The 1,803-nt window shown below is 54.6% G+C and overlaps 1 protein-coding gene across 1 annotated transcript; it reads right to left on the reverse strand.

Moving 5' to 3' along the window:
- Positions 1-316: 316 nt before the first annotated feature.
- Positions 317-1,275, reverse strand: LOC100284336 (chemocyanin). The gene is made up of 2 exons (NM_001279734.2): positions 985-1,275; positions 317-858 (listed from the first exon to the last, which is right to left on the reverse strand). Exons 1-2 carry the CDS (start codon positions 1,175-1,177, stop codon positions 659-661), a joined length of 393 nt encoding a protein of 130 aa, NP_001266663.1. The 5' UTR covers positions 1,178-1,275; the 3' UTR covers positions 317-658.
- Between the last annotated feature and the right edge of the window lie 528 nt (positions 1,276-1,803).

Consider the following 1,803-nt stretch of genomic DNA (forward strand, 5'->3'; position numbering starts at 1 on the left):
CAAATAAAAAATAATTGATTAAAACCTATGGCTTGTAACTTAGAGTTTAATTTTAGCTCTACAACCAACCAAACCAAATATGAGCTGCTCTTTGCCTTAAAACAAATCAATTTTTGAGTTTGACTTAGAGTTTAAATCCCGTTTTACGGGCTGGTTGGTTCGACGTCCATTCACACAGAAGTCTTTTCTTCGGTTATTTGTCTGTCTGAGGTTGTTTCATGATTCAGCACCACTACTGCCCTTTAGTGGCATCTTTAGCGTCATCCTCGCACCCACCCACGGCCCACCCAAAACATTGTAGTCGTATTTTTTTTTCTTATTCTTTTATTGTAGCTCAAGCAGGCATAGCTAGCATATATATATATCGCACATGAACTGAGTACAGGATATACAAACGCGTACACATGCCTTTATTGTTCTCCACATCAACACAAACTCATACACGTCAGTACGTAGTGATCGAGTACACCATCATTCGATTTAGTTCTCTATAGTGCCGGCCGGTCTCCACACACCTAACACCGCCTACCAGCACGCAGGTTAAGGACGCGACGCTTTTACTTTGGAGAGGGAAATAAAAATAATAAAAAGCTGGCCACCGATCGAGCCCGTGTGTCCGGCGGTCGTCGTCGCCGGCGCGGCTGATCGGCCGGGGGCCTCACGCGGCGGTGACAGCGATCTTCATGCCGGCCTGGCAGTGGCCTGGGAAGCTGCAGATGAAGTAGTTGGCGCCGCGCTTCAGCGTGACGCGGTCGTTCCCGGTGGTGAGCGCCCTCACGCCCTTGGGCGCGCTGCAGGACTTGTACCCCGCCGCGCTCACGGGCACCACGTTGTGCGCCTTGGCGTTGTACCTGAACGCTGCACGACGAAGAACGCGTGCACACGCAAAACAGCAGCCATCCATGGTATGGACCTTAATTTAGGGAACGAAGCTGGAGGGGCCGTGACACTGACATGCATGAACAAAGAGCTAGTAGCACTGACCGAGCACGTCGCCGGCGCGGAACCGCTTGCCCTTGGGCCAGTTGGCGGTGTTGAAGCTCCACCCGCCGCGGTCGCCGACCGTGTACACCGCCGACTCGGCCAACTCGCCGTGGAGGAGCACGCAGAGGAGGACCAGCGCAAGCGCGGCGGCGGCGCCGCTGCCACGAGCACTGCCACTTCCCTGAGCCGCCATGGATGCTGCTCTACGGTACGATGCCGTCTCTCACGTACACAAGGGGCCGGGCTAGCACTGGCTTGGAGCGAAGTGATGAGAGTGAGCAGAGCTGTAGTGCTCAGTGCACCAAGAACCCCTTTTTATAGGCAGACCAGGCTGCCCCAGTACCCGCCTCAGGCGCCAATAATCGAACTCGTGGCTGGCGTATAGTGAGTGGTGACCATGACACGGTCAAATGGCCCAGGGCCAAACGCTTACGGCGCCGTGTGAAGTGTGAACTACGCAGAACACGCTCCTGAATACTGCTCATGTTCGGACTCCGGAGCCACTGGCGGTGTCCAGGGATGAGGGGAAGGCGGGAAGCGGACGGATGTGCACTCCGAGCTGCGACTGCGAGGAAGCAAGCCAACACATAGCCACCCACTGCCCCACTGGCCACTGACCCACAAAGGAACCAGAGGACACGAGCGGGAGCGGGTAGCCGCAGCCTCGAAACCGTCCGAGATGGGAAACGGGGAAACCCTGAAGAACGTGGACTGCAAAGTCTGCAATAAACGCAACAAAAAGGTTTTTCCACGTTCACCAGATATGCCCATCCCAGAAAGTTTATTACATGTTCTTTATGCATACTGCACATAACGTGT

This window comes from Zea mays, chromosome 1 (assembly GCF_902167145.1).
Source record: "Zea mays cultivar B73 chromosome 1, Zm-B73-REFERENCE-NAM-5.0, whole genome shotgun sequence".
In the NCBI taxonomy this organism is placed as follows: Eukaryota; Viridiplantae; Streptophyta; class Magnoliopsida; order Poales; family Poaceae; genus Zea; species Zea mays.